Consider the following 18,057-nt stretch of genomic DNA (forward strand, 5'->3'; position numbering starts at 1 on the left):
TTTGAGCATTATAACAAGTGGGACCATTAACTGTGCACCCAAGCGTTTGACTTGTTCTGTTTTATTGATGGGGGGGAAAGGCAAGTATTGTAGGACTTGAATTTTGTTGCTCTGACATTTTGAGGCTGATCTTATTTCTCTACCTTAAAAGTAGTAACACCATAAATTATTATGTTATGTCGTTGGTTATGGGTAATGTGTTTTTAATCTTTGGCCTGTGTCCCTGTGTTTTGTTCCACATATTAATGTTGGCACATTGATCTTCCCACATTTAACATGTCTTCCTTGTATTCTCATGTTCTGTAGTGGCTTGTGTCTGCTCTGTCTCATGTTGTGTTTTACTCTGTTGGCTGTCATTCAGAAATGCATTTAGTTTGTGTTTTGTTATAGGTCTACACAAGACAATTGATCCAAACTTCAGCATTATGAGAACATTTCATCATGTGATTCTGATTACAACATTTTTGCATTTAGAAGTATACATTATTGTTTCTTGAGAATCTGTTACATTTGTTCTTCTTGATGCTCACAGATGTGTAGTCTTGCTTCAGTAGTTTACATGGATTTTTATGCCTAATCAAAATCATTGTTTCCATTTTTATTTTTGTTTATACTCCAAATAATTTAAGCACACAAAAATGATTGCTGTGTGTTTTTGATGTCTGTCTACTCCCTCCTCAGTCCAACAGTGAGTTGGCAGTGAAAATAACTGTAGTGTACTGTAATTAGGCATTCAAAACAAACAACAGTGTCTTTCTAGTTATGACAAAATGGGGTAACTTGCCATGCTTGTCAAAATGGTCTCTACATACACTCCTTACCAAATAATGGTGCTACCATTTGCTTGTTTTCCAACAGCCATTACAGTAAAAGAAGACAATAGATTTAGCTTTTTTTTCTATTTTTCTTATTATAATTGTGGACAACAAACCTTTAGAAAAACAGTGTGGATGGAAGACAATTGAATCATAATAGATTTAATGTTTTTGTTACTCTGTACAGGTTTCCTCTTCCTACAAGAAGGCCCTTCTCTCTTCAACATTGCTGCTTTGGACAGGTGAGACCATGATTTTGTCATTGTGTGTTTGTGGTACCACAGAGCTCCACATGTGGTGGCAGCAGTATAGGAGCAGGAGACACTGCAGGTGGGACATTGTCAGGGAAACAGTACACCTGCCTCTATTCAAGGAGGTTTGACTCAGGTGCAAGCACAGGTAAGAAACAAATTCAGCAAAAATGTGGGAGAAAAAGAAGGAAAACATTAGTCAGAGAATAGTCCATAAGTCATTAATAAAAGCTACATTTGTGCTGAAAATCTAAAACAAAGTAATTGCTGCTGGAAGAAGGTGCCTGATATCTGAGTCAGACCCGGTGGTTTTCATTTGACACCAAAGGATAACCCATTTAAGTTTATTGACATTACTGCTTTTTATTCTGAGCTGGATGTGTTTTATCTCTGTACACTGTGCACTGTTGCTGATCTTGCAGCTGGACCAATGGCCAAATAAGGTAGAAAGCAAGACAGCAACGTTGTTTGTGCCTCCAGTCTCCTGTTTATCAGTATCCAAGGCATCCCCCAGTCCTCCCCTCTGATATATGTCACAACCTGTCTGCAAACTCCCACATTTCAGCTCTAATTTACACTACTTAGATTACAAGTGGACCATGTTGTACCCCAGCCTCTCCTGCATTTTCTTACATAGCCCTACATGCAGCTTCACTTCAGTTTTGTTTGTTGCTATGCTTGTTTCCCTTGGATGTTGACTGTATCCAGCCTGTCTCAATCCATCTCTCTGTTTGTCTGTCTCTCTAGCTTCCTGCCCCTTCATCTTTTTCTCTTTTCTCAATCCTACGCTTTCCCTTTCTCCTAATTTGCTGTGTCTATGTGTGCCTGAATTCACTCTGTACTCTGTCCTAAAAGATGGATTCTCTCACATCTCAGTCCATCTGCCAAATCCTCACATCCTTCAGGGACTTTCTGTTCCTATGAACTCTGCCAACCATCTCCCTTACGCTTTATGAATCATTTCCTTTTCAACTTTTCTCTAACACACACATGTGCAGTGTCTACATAGATAGTCCCTGCCTCACTGTTGCTGCCTAGCTTTTCCCCAGGGAATATTAGAAACAGCAGGTATTTCTGGCATAATCTGTGCCCTGGCTTCCTATATTGTGTGGCGGGCCAAGGACCCATGGGGCTCCCAACGTCCATATTTAGTATTTGAACATTTTTGTTAATTTCCCATTTATATGCCTTTATAGGGAGATTAGTAGTACTGCATTGCTGAAGAACTTCGGGGTTTCAGTCTCTCTCATTCTCACATTCAGCATCAATCTAATCTGTTAGTGTTTTCATGCAACCTATAAGCTCAACAATGAGCACAATCATCACAGGCTGAACATATCAAACCAGAGAGGGATGCATACAAGAGAGGATCACTTACCATTACAACTATCACTTACTATACAAATGTAGGAAAAGTGGCATTTCTTCATAAAAAAAAAAAAAAGAGAGAGAAATAACTAAAGCAATGCCACAAAAGACATTAACTCCATACTCTAATATTAAAGCACAATGTTGGAAACAATGACAAACCAAAAACATGTGAAAATTCAGCTCGAGTTTATTTTAATAACTGTACTTCACTTATGTGATTTTTTTTTAGTTCCATCCTTTGATTTAAATCTGACTTCTAGTTATATTTGCTTATATGTGGTCCAATGCTATCCAGATGCCAATGACATTGTTCCATAAAGTATCCTTATAAAACTAAAGATAGTAACATCTAGATGTATAGAACAATACTACAGATTGTGATAATGCCTAAAATTTTCTATATCTCCCACATTTGGTGTGCATCACAGATTTATTCTTGATTCTGCTTTGTGGAGCAACAAGGCCTCTCTTTGACAGACAAAGACACAAAGCCATAATATATATTGTTTACCACTAAAGGTGCTATTCTTGCATTTTAATGAAGTTAGAATCATCAGTGTTTATGTTGATGAAACACAGAGGCCACAAGGTGAGAGGCACTGAGCAGTGTAAAATGCTTTGATGAACCATTAAGCATATAGTTATTACCCTCCTGTTAGTGCCTTGCCAGCAGCCACATGCTCACTCACCCAGACTCACTCCTCCATTCACTCATTCTGTCTCCATTCACAAACAATCCTCTATCTATCTCCATGTCTCTGTTATACCAAAAATAAAATACAAGAGAGAGAAAGCTGGCCATGGCAGTGCTGACATAGCACAGGGAATGATAGACCTGCTTACGATGGGATTTATTGTGCAGTGTTTTTGGATCGCACCTGGCGGGAAGTATCTCCAATGGATGAGCTTCATACACACCCAATTCACCTTCAGAAGTTTTCAGTTGGAAACGGGTGTGGGTCCAAGCCATGTGGTGATGAAGAAATACACATTTGGGCTGTGCAGACTTGCTAATCGTCTGCCCCCTCCTCATTTGGCCCCTTGATCTTCTCATTTGCAAACTGTGTCTGAAACCTAAGGTCTGAAAGCACCCCCCCTTGTCTCGTCTGATCACTGACTTACAATACCCATTGATAACTACCATGTACATATGGTCTGATCACTGCTTTTGTTTTACTGCATAAAAGTGCTTCCCTGTCATTGCTCTAGGTCAGCTCACGGGCTCAGATACTTTCTGTGTCTGTGGGTTCACCAGTGTGCCGGCATGCTTCATTAAACTCACACCACTACAGCAAACTTCTGAACTGGACTTGAATGATTTTCTATAACAGTGGACAGGCAAGATCCAGATAGTATCAGTAATATGCCCTCTATCCTTTCCTCATGGGTTGGCAAGCACACACTGCACCTTGACAATGAGCCAGTCACTTCAAACACTTGGAAAACACAGCTGTGCATTTGGAAGTACTTTGATCATATTGCAGGCCCATTCACTTTTTTTTTACTCATTGATTCATCTGTAAATTTGTTTTCTCACCCGGTTTCCTTTCACATTTCTTAAAATGAATGACCTTAGGCATTACATAAAGTTGAATGACACTCAGGAAAACAGTCTGCCAGGAACAAGAGAGTTTGTAAGAGTTTGTATATTTTTCAGGTATTCTAGATGCAAAACTCTGTTTCTCTCATATTATAACTTCTGTATTGATTATTGTTGTGGTTTATCTTCGGGTGATTTGGTGTAATCTGTTGTTAAAACTCTTCAAATTTTTTTATTATGAAACCCTTTCAATTTCCATCATATAAATTCAAAATTGACAATATTGACAACCATTTACAGTGTCTATTTATTTACACTTTAGATTACATGTGTGGGATCTTTATTTACAGTCTAGGGGTCATTTAGAGATTTTATGTGTTAGATGACTTTTTTTAAAATTTTTTAATTCTTCCTTTTCAGTGGACTTTCTAAAGGCTTTGATGATCCCTCAACTTCACTATACCCATATTCATCAGGTACAAGTCTATTTCTTTCATAAAACTGGCTTCAGACCATGTGCTGTATATACTATGCCATCATGGTTTTATAAACACTCAACAAAGAATGAATGAATGTTGCTCTTTGACAATCTGGGGACAATCTGGACAAACATTTGTTTCAGGACAATGAAAATATGTGGTTTGGTCTTAAGGACTCATGGGCCTTTTATACAGATCAATGTACATTTACAACCATTTAAAGATTTGATTTGACTGTTTCAGCACAGCTTTTCTAGATTTTATGTATTTTCTTTTATTTTCAATAGAAAACACATTTAGTAACTGCCCTAAATATTCTGTTTGAACCTCATCAGCATGTGTATGTCCCCAATATGCTGTTTGAAAGACTGTTATTGTTGAAGTGCTGCCCTCAGAAGTTACATTAATCATACACAAGCATTGTTTCTGAAGGATTCTTTAATAGAAAAACATGGCATAAATATGTGGCAGGTGCTGCTCTGAATACAGTGACTTGGAAGAAGCTTAATTTACACACTGAGTAAATTAAGACTGATGCAGTTGCCAGCTGCTGTTTATGGTTGTCTCCAGTCATCTGTCTGGCATGGCTCTGTTCTTTCTCTTAGGTGTATCATCTGCAATACCAGGGAGTAGGGCCTCAAGCGCTGAAATGATTGACACTGCCAAGGCCTGGGAATGCCACATATGGCAGGATATGGAGGAAAAGTATGACAAGGACAGCAACAGACACAAAGAACATGGCCATGATAAAGACAGCAAAAGAGGCAGAGATAGAGAAAGACAGAGCTGTCCTTCACACAACAGGTGGGTTACAGTGACTTGAAGTTATATGTATATTCATGATCAGGTGGTGTATACCCTAGATCCATAATTTAACTTATGTAGTGTAATTGTCAAGTCTGTTTCCATTTTGTATAAGATGTTAATCAAATACAAGACACACTGTGCTGTTTTCCTTTACACTTCTATCCTTCCACCCCGTGCTTTCCACTTTCTCTGTCTCTGTGTTAGATGATTACAAATGTCTGCTGAGCAGCTTTGGTCTTCTGGATCAGGCAACATATAGTATTTGGTTCTGGTCCAGAACTGCAGTCTATTTTGGCCTTTTTCAATATGTGTGCATTTGAAGCATATGTGAACAGCAAGCACGTTTTGCAGAAGAGTGATTGAAAACATGGGAGAAAAGACAAAAACAGAACAAAGAGGGGGAGGAGTTCAGAGAATGGTGTTGGCACAAGAACTGCGTAATATTTTAGCATGTGATGGCAATTTCTGTAGGAGCCGGTCCTAATTGGCAGAGAATCAAAACCCTGAGCTCACGTAGGCAGGAAAATGTTTGATTCAGAAATGTATTGCTTTTGAGTTACCTCGCACTGATTGTATCGGTCTGAGAATAACTTATAACTTCTGTTTATATCCTACTGTAACATGTAGCCCAGATGTTAGTTTTGTGTGGCGTTACAAAATCAATCGTCCAAGAAATGCGTATGAATTTACCTAGATTGTTTCCATTTAAAATGGCAGAGGGGATTGTGCTATGAGTTTGTGAGGGGTGCCTCTCTCATAGCTGATAGCTATAATATAAACTGCTCTGACAGTTATGAGAGCATACACAGCTATTGTTAAGAAATGCACACTAATGCAAAAGAGCATAAGACTATTGTGACAGAAATCAAGATTATTGCATGACCAGGAGAAATTATTGCCAGCATATGCAGAACTATTTTAGTTGTTTCTGGTGCAGTGAGGTGGGCCAGGGTGCATTCTAGATGAGTGAATAACTCACTGTATTTGCCAGCCACTGTCAGGAAATAAATGAGTATACACTCTCCTGCATGGAGCTTGGGCATTTCCTCCCTGTGCCTCACGAATGATAAGAGCCAATCTGATTTCCACTCCAAATTTCACATAGTGCCCTACTACCCTACAGTCTGACAACCAGAGTGCTGCCGTATGTGTACTCAAACACTCATGCTCACATGCATGCACAAGCCAAATCCTGCCCTACATTTCCTCTGCACACTCAGGGTTGACCACTAGCCAGATGTCTATTTAATTATTATCAACTGAGGCAGCTGCCAACTATAATACACACAGACACATCTCCTCCTACTCACATACTCCTCAGCTGACCCGAGGCTCGTGAGAGGGTGACTGTGACATTTTGCTGTGACAGAGCATTTCTCACCAAAGCATGTACATGTTAGGCATCAGAAGTGCTCTTGCCATTGCCCTTGACCAAGGCACTGGCCTCAGATATGGAGTCGGGCCCCAGGCGTTAGGCTGCGATTGCCTAATGCCCTTGAATAGTTAAAACTACAAATACATACATTTGAATTTATATTTGGACTTAAATATAATTTGTCAGTCTGTGTCTGTGGGTGCAAAAGCTGTGATGCAGCTGATGACAATGAATTCCTCTGTCAGCTAATGTTAATTAACTTGCATGAAAATAAGTGCAAAATAGCAAGAATGACAAACTGAAGTATCTCTTTCTGTATTTGCTCTCTTAAAATATCCTCATATGCTGTTCAGCTTTTCAGCACTTCTACTTAAAGTGGTGAGCTTTTGCTTGAGTATTTGTGTGCGTAAGATGTGGATTCAGGTTTGTACATAAAGCTCAGAACAGTCTTGTGGGTCAAATGAGGGAAGTGGGACATGGGGACAGCTGGGAAGCTGTGGGCTAACTTCAGAAGATAGGAAGTACAGGATTCACATGTGTGTGACAGACGCACAGGGAGTGCACAGGAGATTTAGCTATTCACACCACAGATTTGTTCTAATGTCACAGTCACAAAGGACTATTGCTGTGGCACAGAGTCCAATGTGTGTGGCTCACACCTTCTGGGCTCTGTTGACATGTGTGCCCTACATTCAAGTCACATGATCAGGCTTCACACTGTGCGTGTCACACACACGCTCATATGTAAAGGTTATGTGTTTTCTGTTGCATTGATTTATGACTGTGCTCAAGACTATTTTTAGAATGGAACCGGAGGGAATCATTGTTGCTGTGTGTGTGGGTTGTGTGTGAGAGAGAAACAGAAGGAGCCTTGCATCGCCTTGATGCTAGTCCCTCTCATTGTTTGTTGGTGTGGTCAGTGGGGGTGTTTTTTCGCAAATTTGGCCTGATGATATAGGAGCTGTGCTTGGTAGCCCACATGTCTTATGTTGAGTCACACACAGGCACAGTGTTGCAGGGTAGCCCTCTAAGCATGAGCTACTGGTTATCAGCTGTGGTTATGACCGCATGCCCTGGATTTACCACTAATAGATTCCATGAGGTAAATGCTCACATTTACCAGAGTGATACTCTGTATGTTTCTGTCTCTCCCCCTGCATCCAACACCCTATCCTTTTTTTAGTGGGTGCAAGCTGAATAACTGATTAGCCATTTGGTCAACACTTGCCCTCTGACTGTAAATCATATTTTTGGATGATAAATGTAGCTCTTGTATTTCCAGCTGGCACTGCCTAAGAATCTCTCACCATCTCTTTCATGTGCGCATATGCCCAAGACAACACGCAATATCCACTTTTTGTCTTGTTTCTTACACATGGCATCAGTTCACACGTTCAAAGAGACACAAATCTAGTTTAAATACCATTTGGCTAGTTTGATCATTGGTTGACAGAAAAGCTCGCACACAGAACCCTGTGAGTTCACTGGATAATAATTGACTGATGAGGTCCCAGTGTGATAAGGAAATTAAAATGATAATTGTCTTCATGCTTAAACTTACACTAAAAGCTTCATTAGAAAATGCTGTTAGGCTGGTTTCATTGTTAACAAAGAGTTTAGCTGACTCCAAATATGGAACAGCAACTGATAATTGAAAAAAGGCAGCTGTAATACAATGCAATGAAACCAAATTAGGGCATTGCTAATTCAGAACAGCAAAAGCATGACAATAACATTTTACAGCCTCAAACAAATTTGCACTAGTCAACAATAACAGCCTCATTCAATTTGCATTAATGCACAATAGAGTGATTTCTTTTTTCTTCCTTAGCTGAATACATTTAGAACAACATTTCCATAAGTTTCATAAGTACTGCCTGTGTTTTGGCTAGAATCCTCTTGGTAACTTTGAAGGCAGCCTTGTGATTCATTAACAGCCCTGTCTCTCTTCTAGGTTTTGTTTTAGATTTAGGAGGCACTAGTGCAGTGCCTGTTCAAAACGTTCCTGTTCGGAAAGGGCCGATTTGTTTGGCCTCCAGCTGCTACTTCAACGCACAGAAAAATTAATACAGTTGGTTTGAGGTGAGAATGAATATTTACACCAACAACATGAAAGAAACTAACATTCTATTATTTATAGATAATATAAATAATAAGTACTCTAATAGTAAATAAATGTTCTTTTCTCATTTCAAGTAAAATAAGGACTGCATTCAAAAAGAAAATACATAACAGAGAGCTTTTTATAAAATGTGCATCTTAAAATAAAGTGGATCAATCATATTGGGTTCTTAGATTGTTTATTTTCTGTGCCTTCAGTTCAGATTTGAGTGGGTATGTTCAAAAGATTTGTGCTTTGTTTCATAGTGTCACTTCACAATCACCACGGTCTCAGAACATGTGAGACATACTGGTTTTGAACTGCCTGTGGGAAGAGTGTAAGAGTGTCCATTCTTGATTAAAAGCTCTGTTTTCGCTGTCTACTTTTCTCTTTGTAGAGCACGCCATGTGAAATTACTTTTCTCTGTCTCTCTCATTTCTCTGACTGTAGTCTCTCATGAGCCTGCACTCCACACTGCGCTTCCTTGGGTCCTCAGCAATACACCCGCCGAGTGTGAAGTTGATCGGATGAACGGTTATAGAGAAAATCGAATATTGGCTGCCAGCTGAGGTAGAGAGAGAGAGAGAGAGAGAGCAAGAAAGCCAAAGCAATAACCTTTTAAACAGTAATGAAACTAAGACTATTATAACATGTAAAACATTATGATGTTGCTGTTTCTGTATAGATACAGAAACGACACCTGATTGGTTGCTGTATGTTGCAGCTGTGTGTCTGTGCGTCCGCCATATTGGAGAAGTCAAGATCCGCTAGTAAACGAATGCAGCACCAGAGACAGTTTAGAAATTAGTAATTTCCTGTATCAGTGTCATGTGAGTTTCGCCACTGCACTGCCCCTTTAGGAGACTAGCGGCAGGTCCTGAGTCTCTTTGTGTTGTTTTCATATTTTCATTTTGTTGTTTTGATATAGAGCATCTTTGGCAGTGCTGGTATTTACGCCGGTATTTGCGGCCCTCATATTGGAGAAGTCAAGATCCACTAAATGTTTTCTTTTAATGCTATCTTTAACATTTCTCATCCAAACAACTTCACACTCGACACTACACTTCCTTAGGTCCCCAGCAATATAAGTGTGAAGTAGATCAGATGAACGGTTGTCGAGAAAAGTGAAGAACAGACAAACACACACACATACACACACACACAGAGAGACTCCTTCCTTTATAGTTATAATTATAGATATAACATGATCCAAATTGTTTCTAGGAGATAAAATTGCCACTTTCCTTCTACCATAGGCAAACAAGGGTACGGTAAAATCTGCCAGTTTCTTGATTTTCCCTAGCTGCTTTTGTGCCTGATGCCACTTTTATCCTGGCTTCAGGGTCTGTCTTAGGGTCTATACATTCTTCCACCCACATCTGTTTTTATTTTTCCTCTACCCTACATACTTAGCCCTCAATGTGAAATACTTTCTGTTTTTATGCCACAACTACACTCATGAAACACATTTATTTACAGGGCCAATCTTTGGGCCTGTACATCCTCTTTTCCTTCCATCATGTGCCATTAACAGCCAGCAACACTTGCTCACAAGCTGAGGTTAAAGCTCCCTTCTCAAGGGCAATGGTTATCTTTTACAAGATATGTTTGTTTCTCACAGCTGCAGTTTCCACTTTTTGACCTGAGCCCCCAATTTTGTTCGATTTTATACTCAGCCTCCCACGGAAATATTGTCTTCTAAGAGATTGGCTTCTGGCGAAAACTGATTGGCATCGGTGTCACAACAACAGTCCCCTCAAAAACATATTCAATAAGATAGCACAGTATAATGGACCAAAACAAACAAGGAAAATACTGTATTAGTGTAGGGAAAAAGTTTTGGTTACTATCCTCCCATAGTGAGACCAGATAAACAGGGGTCGGGTTTTTATGTGACAGAAAATAAAGGTTTAGTTTTATGAAAATCTTTTTGAAACAAAAATTTTTTGTTTCTTCAGTAAACAATGCTGCCTCTTCACATAAATGTTGGTTTCCTTGTTGACATGCATGGAGAGAAAAACAAACAAAATAAGTGCCTGAAATTTTTGGCATAGTGGGTGTACAGTTGCTCTTAGATAACCTTCCACCATGGGATGTGTCAAAGTTACCAAATAAGGTCACATTAGTAGAATATACATATAAATTGGCAGTAATATGTAAATATCAAGAATGATTATGGCAGAATGGAATAGTACTTTTGAACAAGAGAGAAGAGACAGAGGGAGCAACAGAAAAGCCACATTAGATTACATTATGTTATTTGGGTTATATTCTTGTTTTAAAAATGCCATTTTATAATCCTCAGAGAACAAACCCTTGCCTTTACAGAAAAACTGTCTTATTGCTGACTCTAAAGCTCTGCCACACTAGCCCAGGTGGGTTTCTTTTGGCAATCAAATTCTCCACCATAACCCAGCTAAAATAATAACATCTCCTGCTCCATGAGTCATTCGACATTTAATCCTGCCTCCCCACTCCCGGCTGCTATTTATTTTTGTGGATATTACTTTCATTTTAATTGTGTCAATCATAAATAGTGTTTCTTATCTGTGGTAAGATTCACTGAATCATGTTGGTTTCTCACATAAGTGACTGTAAGGATGAAGTGGACAAAATTGCACAGCGGTAGGCCCGGGCATCTCATGAAATCTGTGATACTGGTCGCCCTGACAGGCCTGGGCACTAATGATGAATAAAATCATGAAATGTGAAAACAAATCCTGAGGCTCCCATGCTATAATATACTCTAGTTCCTTGAACACTATCTCCTTGGGAACCATTTGTCAGTGTTCTTGGTGTTATGTGAGGTGGTTGTTTCTGTGTTAAAGCTAATGGCTTTGAGCAAGAACAAATATGGGCCTTGGGTCCTAATCCCTGCTGCTAACAGAAGAGCTGTCTCCAAATATTGAATATATTTAGCTTTGTACTTGCGAAAAGTCTGCCCCTTAAGGCTCTCTCTCTTTTCTGTGTTGAGCGAGTGAATGGTAATAATTACTCCAGCCATGGGTGAGTTGAGGGTCTGCATTAGTGGTGCAGTATGTGTACTTTTCCTACACACTTTTTAAAGTAAAATTATACCTTTATAGAGGCAGAGAGAAATGCTATTAGTGTCATGACTCTTAAAGGTCAGGTTGATTATTCTGAAATTGAAAACTGCAAGTTGTGCTGAGGTATCTTGTGTTGAGGCAAAGGAGAGGGAAAACTGTCGTAGTTTTATACATTACAGATTGCCCCTCAGCAGTCAGGAAGGTTTTCTCTTCAATCTAACAAACAATTCTACAATATCATCTGTACTTTGTGTATTTTATATGGGCCATAAAGGCTACTGTTCTATAGCAGGAGCCTCTCCCACTCATTATGACCATCCATTCTCAACCAGCATCACCTCCCTGCAAAGATGTGTGTGCTGTGTAGTATATTGAGAAACTGCAGGGAAAGACTGCAAGGAACAAGAACAACAAATACTGATGTTGCTTTTGAGAGGAGAGGACAACTTTCTATAAAAGCCAGTACAATTTACAATATACAACATAATCTAGACAAAACATAGTCATATTTACTACATAGTTATTTAATTTCCATTATGTAGAAGCAGGCAGAGTGGATCTGAGCAGAGCTGAGTCTGACGAAGGCATCTTTACTGAGCTGTATGTCTTGTACACTAACTGTGGAAAAGTATACATAACTGATCAACTGAAACATAATGAACTGAGAGCCGAGCAGTGGTAATGTGTAATGATTTTATTGTGAATCCCTACTGTGAAGAGACACTGTGTTGCAGCCTACTAGCCTCTGCCTACTAGATATGCCTTCCAAAGTAGGCGGCTACCGAAATGGGACACAAAACCAGTGGTTCCCAGACTTTTTTAAACCATGGCACCCACCTCTTCATAGTGGTATGTTTTATTTGACTGTGTTGAGGGCTGAGATATCAGCATTATATCAGTATTTCTTTGAGCTTTGTTTATTTATTTACAGTGACATTTAACAGGATATTTAATATGCTGATTTATTGCTCATTGCTAAATTTTTTTTACATTTTTTGTACTTTTTTCTGATTTAAAAAAATAAACGTGAGGTCACTCAGTTACATTGGATAACATACTTAGGAGTTTTTAGTCACATTTGCTTAAGTTTCACTTGTCAGACTCTTCATTTGTCAGATATGTATCCCATTTGGTCCAATACTCTTCTCCCTTATCTTTCTGTAATATCAAACTGAATGTCATGCTGTAAATGCTGTTTATAATATCTATCCAATGATTCAGGGTGGGAAGCTCATTAAGAAGCCAGCGTCTTGTAATTGCCTTCTTGCTTACTACTATGAGGATTTTTATTAAATATTTGTCTCTGATATCCAATTCCTTAGATATGTTTCCTAAGTAGAAAGAGAGACAAGTGAACTCAATACCAAATCCTAATATACTCTTAGTAGCGGCTTGAACATCAGCCCAGAACAGCTGCAAGATGGGACAAGACCAAAAGATATGAGTGTGATCTGCCATATTGTGTACAGCATTGGTCCTCAAGTCCAGTTTTTTTAATTTAATTTTTGGGGTTATGAAAAACCTCACACAGTACATCCAGTAAAGGTCTCTCCAACTTTGTTAGTTTGTAGTGGTCTTCTGGGTTTGGATGATGAGAGTCCATTCCTTCGAAAGGATTTCAATGTCTCTTTCCCACTTTTCTGCTTTATATACACTGTTGAGTTGTTCCTCATGAATAATACGTTTAGATACAGGTCCCCAATAATCCATCTGGTGGGTTCCAAGTTGTGTTGGGCCATCCCTCCTTCTCCCCTAAAATTGTAAATTTTAAATTTATTTTTAAAATTGTTTTCAAGTTCCTGTGAGGGATTAAAATTGAAGACCAAGGCTTGGGTTTGATAATCTGCCTTACATTGTTAGGAGATCCTTGAGTAGTGGTATAGTTGATGCTGGTTTTTTCAAAGCGACAACAACATCATCTGCATACAGACATATCTTGTGGCCTGTACCTCTTATTGTGATACCCTCAAGGGCTGTCTTCTGTCCTATCCATTGAGCTAATGGTTCAATGCATAAGTTGAAGAGTCCTAGACTAGCCAGGCACCCCTCGCGGCATCCTCGTTGTAGGTGTATAGTCTTGGATAGATGAATATCTTTATTCTAGCAGTTAGGGATGTGTATAGAGAGACTTCCCTCCAAGATGGGGGCAGAACTCCCTCTTTTAGAACGTGGTTGAACCACTCAAGGAGTAAGGGTGTTAGTTGCTCTCTCATTGACTTGTACCACTCAGCTGGGAACCCATTGCCACCTGATGATTTGCCTGCTTTCAGACTAGAGACTGCTTTATAAATTTCCTCAATAGATGTCTCTTTTGTGAGTTCATCGTTATGTAATTTTCCAATAGAGGAGAGATCTAACTTGTTTAGAAATTGTTCTATTTTATATGCCTCTGCTTTATCCGGTGGAGTGTAAAGGATTTTGTAATATGTTTCAAACGCTTTTTGAATGCCATCCAGTTTACATGTTATTTTGTTAGATTCAGGGTCTCTTATTTCATGAATAGTATTTTCAGCTTTGTTTGCGTAATCTCTAAGATAGCAGCTTTGTTGCTTTTGAACCTGTCTCATAATATTTTTGCCTCATGTACCAGAACTTTCTCTCTAACTCTCCACTATGAATTTTGTAATTTTCCTGTTTAATTAGTCTCATCTGTTGCAGCAGGGTTTTTCTACTTACTATATAACTGCTTTAAGTTTATTTTGTGAGTCTATCAGTCTTTTGGCTTTTATTTTATAAAGGTAGTCATTGATATAATTTTACCTCTGAGAACTGCTTTTGCAGCATTCAATAATGTCACTGGGTTCACCTGTCCATTATCATTGTTCTTAAATTATATTTGCAGTTCTTTTTTTATCATTCATTTGAATCCTTGATTATTCAGTATACTTGTTTTTAGTCTCCATAGTGTATTTTTGCGCTTGCAAACTATATGTAACTTTAAGTACAGATCTGGGGCCAGATGAATAAAACTCTGCGTAGATTCATGACTTAAACTGTGTATGGCGTACACATGGTATTTGTGTGTACGCATCATTTATGCATCTGGCCCCAGAATGGTCTGAAAAGGGTCCCTTGTAAAAAAACATTCTTTTAATCTGTTTTTCATTGTTATATGAAATTTTAAAAAATCTATTCTTAAATTTACATTATGGCGGGCAGAATAAAAGGTGTATTCTCTATCTGGTGTATGGAAATCTCACCATATATCTATCAACCCTAAATCCTGTAATCTTTTCTTTACCCAGATTTCTAAGTGAGTTCTTTTCCTCTTTTGGCTAGTTGTATTTAATATGGGGGTTAAGGATCATATTTAAATTCCCTGCACAAATGAGGACACCAAAGGTTTCACAGGTAATTAGGTCAAATATTTTTTTGAAAAATGCCTTATTGCTCCCAGAAGGGGCATATATATTGAATAAAGGCACCTCTCTGTGCTCCAGTTCACCCTTGACAATTATAAATCTACCCTCCTTATCCTTAATCTCTGGTATTAATTTAAAATTAGTTGAGTTTGAAATCAAAATTGCAACCCCACATTTGTGCCCTCTTTTATAAGAGGAATAGTATGTATTTCTGAATCCCATTTTCGTAAGCTTTTCGTGTTCAAAGGGTGTTATGTAGGTGTGTTTCTTGCCAAAATACAATTTGTTATTTCTTCATTTTTACCTTAGCGTTCACCTTTTCCCTTTTGATTGGTCTAGAAAGCCCATTTACATTGACAACTTGACATTCCCTATTACACATTGTCTACAGTTATGACACATTTCAATTCTTGTTCAGTCCATTCTAAGGCCCCAAAACATAATACCAACATAACACAGCAAAAATATAAAGACAGCGATAACCATAATAGAAGTTAGAAAATTGGGCTTCCAACATGGAGGTTCAAATGGCACCTCTGAAATGGGGGTATATTCCAACCACTAGGTGGGGCGCTAGATTAATAACAAACTGTTAATGGTTCAGTGGTGGCTTGCTCCGTATTAACTGGTATTTTATGAAAATTATTTGTTCATATAAGGTTTACTATTAATCTGTCCCGGAGATTAACAAAAATCTCTCAGACCATCCCAGGTCTTAGCAATTACAGGGAAAATTCCAACTAACCAATGTTAATATTGTGATTTAAGTAAAAGTATTCAGACATTAACGTTAAGGTCTGCAGGGCCTAGCCTTATGCATTACACAATCAAACATTTATAGTCAGCTAAGATTAATTTATCACTCCTGGTTTTACAATCCAAAAACAAAAAAGAATGGAGGAGGGTGAGGGATGAGGTAAAGGAGCCCAGTTCTCTTGATCATCAACGCGTGTAGTATCCTCCTCTTGAGTGCGCCTTTGAAATCCTTGCAGTTTCTCATGGATGCTTTGTTCATATCTCATCTTATCTCTGTGATGGTTGCCTTTCACGTTCTCCCACGGTAGGTGAGTAAATGTGCCCATCGTCTCCTTGGTCCGACAGATGTAGGGCACTGGAAGACCTTTAGCGTGTAGATCTTCAGCTTGTTCCGTTTTGTGGTATGTAACAGACCCCTCATTCAGAAATATGCACATCCTTGTTAATGCTCGTTAACGGGATTTGGAAGCATATTCCTCTTTCTTTTAACACTTTCTTGATTAGGATGTATTGCTTTAATTTGGACAACACTTTAGTTGCATAATCATGAGCATGACAGATCTTGGTGTTACATTATCTGGGGGCCTCATGCCTACAGCTCTGTGTGTCTGCTCGATACCCAAATCCTTCTTTGGTCCGATGTCCTCACTCAATTTGGTCTTGATGAGGTTTTCCACAAATTTGATCAGGTAGGTACCTTCTGCTATTTCTCTTACACCATACAGCCTAATGTGATTCCTGTGTGATTGTCCTTCTAGTTCCATTATTTGGCTTGTAGAATGTGTTGTGTTTTCAAGAGGGAGGTCATTGCATCTTTTGCATTTGTGCCCCATGTCTCCATATCCTGGATACGTTGTTCGGCTTCTTCTAGCCTTTGGGCTGTGAGGTCAATTTTTCTTATTGTCTCCTCGATCTTCTGATTAATGTCAGCCCTCAACTTGTTCAATTATTTCTTAATGTCTGTTTGAAAGTTATTTTGAAAATCACACAGTTGTTTTGTGATATCACTTCTGAGCTCTTGCATTTCGGTAGTCATATCTTTCAACACTTAACAATATTGACTTTGGTAGTCAATTTCCTCCTAGCTTGGTAGCTCTTCTTTATGACTTAGAATGACCCTTATCCTTTCCCCCTTCCATCTTCCAACTTGTTTAGGTCGATTTTAGTTTTAATAACTCGTTGAATTTAGGGGATTTAGCTAACCAGTAGGAACCTAACTTTTTCACAGCCATCAACAATTCTATGCCACTGGAAGTCCCAGCAAATTTATTACATTTTGATATGTTTGAAAACGTAACACAAATGTAGTTAATATATTATTGCCTTAATGGTGAAAGGGTATTAAAAATATACAGTAAAAAGTTGGAAATTAATCCTAATCCTGGGTGTTCCAACCAACATTACACTATTTGATTTCAGTGATCAGCCCCTCCTCTGTGGTGAAAGGTGCATGTCTCCCAGTGAAAACAGCATGTTCTCTCCACTGTCCCACTGCCCCTTTGCATGGATATAAATTTGCAACCATGTTTTCAGAGGTCATCTGAGGGGAGAAAAGGTGTGGAGGCAGGACTAATAAGTCTTGGTGTCTCACAGGACTGCAGGTCCTACGGTAAATAATGGATTTTTCTCTTAGCTCAGAGGATACTGCAGCATGGCTGTTTGGCTTTAATAGAAAGGGCAGGCTTTGACACTAGTGTTGGGTTCTTTGTTACTGAAAGTCTAGGCCAGGGGGGGAGGCTACAAAAGCTCAGCCAGGCAAACAGCAGCCACTGTGGTTAAGGTCGTAGTCCCTCGAGTTCTGTCTTATCTCTCTCTTACTGGTGAAGTTGAAAAAAGGCCAGCAGTCTCATTCCTTTGGGCCATGAGTTCTTTTTCCCTTTGTATTATTTCCCAATGAAAAAAACCTGCAGTTTCATCAACAGCAAATGGAAAAAATACATTGCATGTGTGTATGGTATTTTTCAGCAGGGAGGAGAGAATGAGGCACTGGGACACTGTGGAGCGAGGGCACAAACGCCACAGTCTTGAGCGATTCAGTGTAGAAAAAGAAGAACGGCACAGAGAGAGGAGACATAGAGACACAAGCGAGGGAAGGAAAAAATTATCATGCAGGTGTAACAGACACGCACACTCACATACTCCTCAAGAAAAAA

At 39.0% G+C, this 18,057-nt stretch overlaps 2 protein-coding genes across 10 annotated transcripts in view; both read left to right on the top strand.

Annotated features, from left to right (window-relative positions):
- Nucleotides 1-18,057, top strand: part of LOC121900313 (proteoglycan 4-like) — a 676,357-nt gene that overhangs the window by 316,653 nt on the left and 341,647 nt on the right. The gene's annotated exons all lie outside the window — the stretch shown is intronic.
- Nucleotides 1-18,057, top strand: part of fip1l1a (FIP1 like 1a (S. cerevisiae)) — a 75,222-nt gene that overhangs the window by 9,088 nt on the left and 48,077 nt on the right. For 3 of the 9 annotated variants that reach the window (XM_042416564.1, XM_042416567.1, XM_042416563.1), the window contains exons 9-11: nt 1,003-1,057; nt 4,398-4,453; nt 5,062-5,260. In XM_042416564.1, coding sequence (XP_042272498.1) covers nt 1,003-1,057; nt 4,398-4,453; nt 5,062-5,260 — 310 coding nt within the window. Of the gene's footprint in view, nt 1-1,002; nt 1,058-4,397; nt 4,454-5,061; nt 5,261-8,592; nt 8,721-9,005; nt 9,077-9,189; nt 11,630-17,869; nt 18,017-18,057 lie in introns of those variants that run through there. The other 6 variants (XM_042416560.1, XM_042416559.1, XR_006096949.1 and 3 more) reach the window with 5 other exon arrangements.

The sequence above is a fragment of the Thunnus maccoyii genome, chromosome 7 (assembly GCF_910596095.1).
Source record: "Thunnus maccoyii chromosome 7, fThuMac1.1, whole genome shotgun sequence".
In the NCBI taxonomy this organism is placed as follows: Eukaryota; Metazoa; Chordata; class Actinopteri; order Scombriformes; family Scombridae; genus Thunnus; species Thunnus maccoyii.